Consider the following 2,088-nt stretch of genomic DNA (forward strand, 5'->3'; position numbering starts at 1 on the left):
ACAAAAAAAAAAAAAAAAAAAAAAATTGAGGCCATGAATGAGAACAAATGCAAGAGTCCTGCTTTTTAGCTATCTTCCCTAAAACAGAGAAAGGGACTGTCTACATCTCTGGTCCCCCAAACTTTAGTTCTGATCCAATAGTAGGGGCCAGTGCCCTAATTTTCCTGGTAAAGTGATAGAGTGACAGCACTAAACTGTAGGCTTGGCAGCGTCATTATCTTAGTCTGTTCAGGCTGCCATAACAGGATACCAGAGACCGAATGGCTTAAAAACTACAAATATTTCTCATGGTTCTGGAGGCTGGGAAGTCCAATGTCATGGTGCTGGCAGATTTGGTATCTGGTGAGGGCCACTTCCTTGTAGACGGCCCATTTCCCGCTGTAACCTCCCATGGTAGAAAGAGAAGAAAGAAGCTCTCTGGGGTCTTTTTTGCATAAGGGCATTAATCCCAGTCACGAGGACTCAACCCTCATGACCTAATCACTTCTCAAAGGCCCCATCTCCTACTACCATCACCATGGGGGTTAGGATTTCAACCTATGAATTTTGTGGGCGGGGACACAAACTTCATACTGTGGCAGTTAGGGTAGCCTCAGCTTCCTCATTGAGACTGTTCCCAGAAACACAGTTTTAAAGTGTGACCTGGCTTTAGAAGGAGAGAATTAAAGGAGGTTGGATACCCTCCACAGAATGCCTACAGAGTACTTAGCACAGGCACCGTCATTTCAGTTTTGAAAACATGGTACATGCTTGGTCTTTCTTATTTATTATAAATGAATTACTAATAACCGTTCAAGATAAGTAGATAGGGCAGCCAATAATAAATACTACCTTATGGGAGGGCGAAGGATCTCTTTTGAAGAAGAGACTAGTTGGTTATATTAATATATTTGGATCCAAATATGAGAAATATGAGACATTTGCAGACTCCAGAAATTTCCTATTGATGAGCAAGTAGTTGTGTCAGGGATAAGGCCTATATGGAGAGATCCAGTTAAGTGGTTTGAACTCTGGCCTCAGTTTGAGAAGTGTTATGGCCTCAGATTGGGGTCTTCTGTGCAGAAGCTGCCCAGCAACCCCATGTAATGGATTTGTTTAGGGAAATACTTCACACGTGCGGCAATTGCACTCAGCTGCAGGAGGTCGAAGGGCCTCTGAAACAGATGTAATGCATTCGACTTTGTCACGATTATTTCCAACAAAGAATAAAATGAGTGAAGCAGAAATTGCTTCTGAGAGGCCAGAGATGAATAGGAAAATCGTCCTTGGCAGTGCAATGACTAACTGTTTTCCATTCACAGGAGGAGAGCCTGAAATTCCTTCAACTGTCGTAAACCAAAGGAAAAGGTTTTCTCATAGAACTGTGCATCAGGTCTGTGGAGCAAATCGGTGATGTGGCTAGTCTCTCCCTCATGGGGTCTTCTATAGAGGGCTCTGCCTACGCTGGCAATGCAAGGCGAGCAAAAAGTTGAGTGACCGAGCACACCCTTGCGGTGAATTACCGGTGTCTGCTTTCTCTCATGCAGATAATTGCCTCAATTCCCTGCCTCCCTTTGAAGCTACTGAAGAGTTGGCTAAGTCCTGCTTACGTCTGGAAAGCACTGGGTTTGGTTCTTGGTATGCGTTGCACTAATGAAAGTCACAGGAATCTCACAGAACACGCTGATATTCTGTTTTTCAGGTTTATGAAGAATGACCAGTCCTTGTTTATAAAGGACAGAGGCTGGAGAAGTACAAGGAGGTACTGTTTTATGGCCAGAAGCTTAAGTTGCATTTGAAACATACACTTAATTTTTTTACTGAAGTCTAGTTGATTTACAATGTTATATTAGTTTCAGGTGTACAACATAGTGATTTGACATTTGTAAATTATACTCCATTTAAAGTTATTATAAAATGTTGGTTATATTCCTTGTGCTGTACATTGCATCCTTGTGTCTCATTTATTTTATACCTGGTAGTTTGTACCTCTTAATCCTCTTCCCCTCCCTCTACTCCTCCCGCTACTGGTGACCACTAGTTGTTCTCTGTATCTATAAGTCTCTGTTTTGATATATCCACTCATTTGTGAAACACATTTTAAAAAAC

General features: G+C 42.0%; 1 protein-coding gene across 1 annotated transcript in view; it reads left to right on the forward strand.

Annotated features, from left to right (window-relative positions):
• Positions 1 to 1,696, forward strand: part of MYH15 (myosin heavy chain 15) — a 187,605-nt gene extending 185,909 nt beyond the window's left edge. The window contains 1 exon segment of the mRNA XM_007450546.1: positions 1,682 to 1,696. Within this exon segment, the coding sequence (XP_007450608.1) occupies positions 1,682 to 1,696 (15 nt within the window).
• The last annotated feature ends 392 nt before the right edge of the window (positions 1,697 to 2,088 follow it).

This window comes from Lipotes vexillifer, unplaced genomic scaffold, assembly GCF_000442215.2.
Source record: "Lipotes vexillifer unplaced genomic scaffold, Lipotes_vexillifer_v1.1 scaffold946, whole genome shotgun sequence".
In the NCBI taxonomy this organism is placed as follows: domain Eukaryota; kingdom Metazoa; phylum Chordata; class Mammalia; order Artiodactyla; family Lipotidae; genus Lipotes; species Lipotes vexillifer.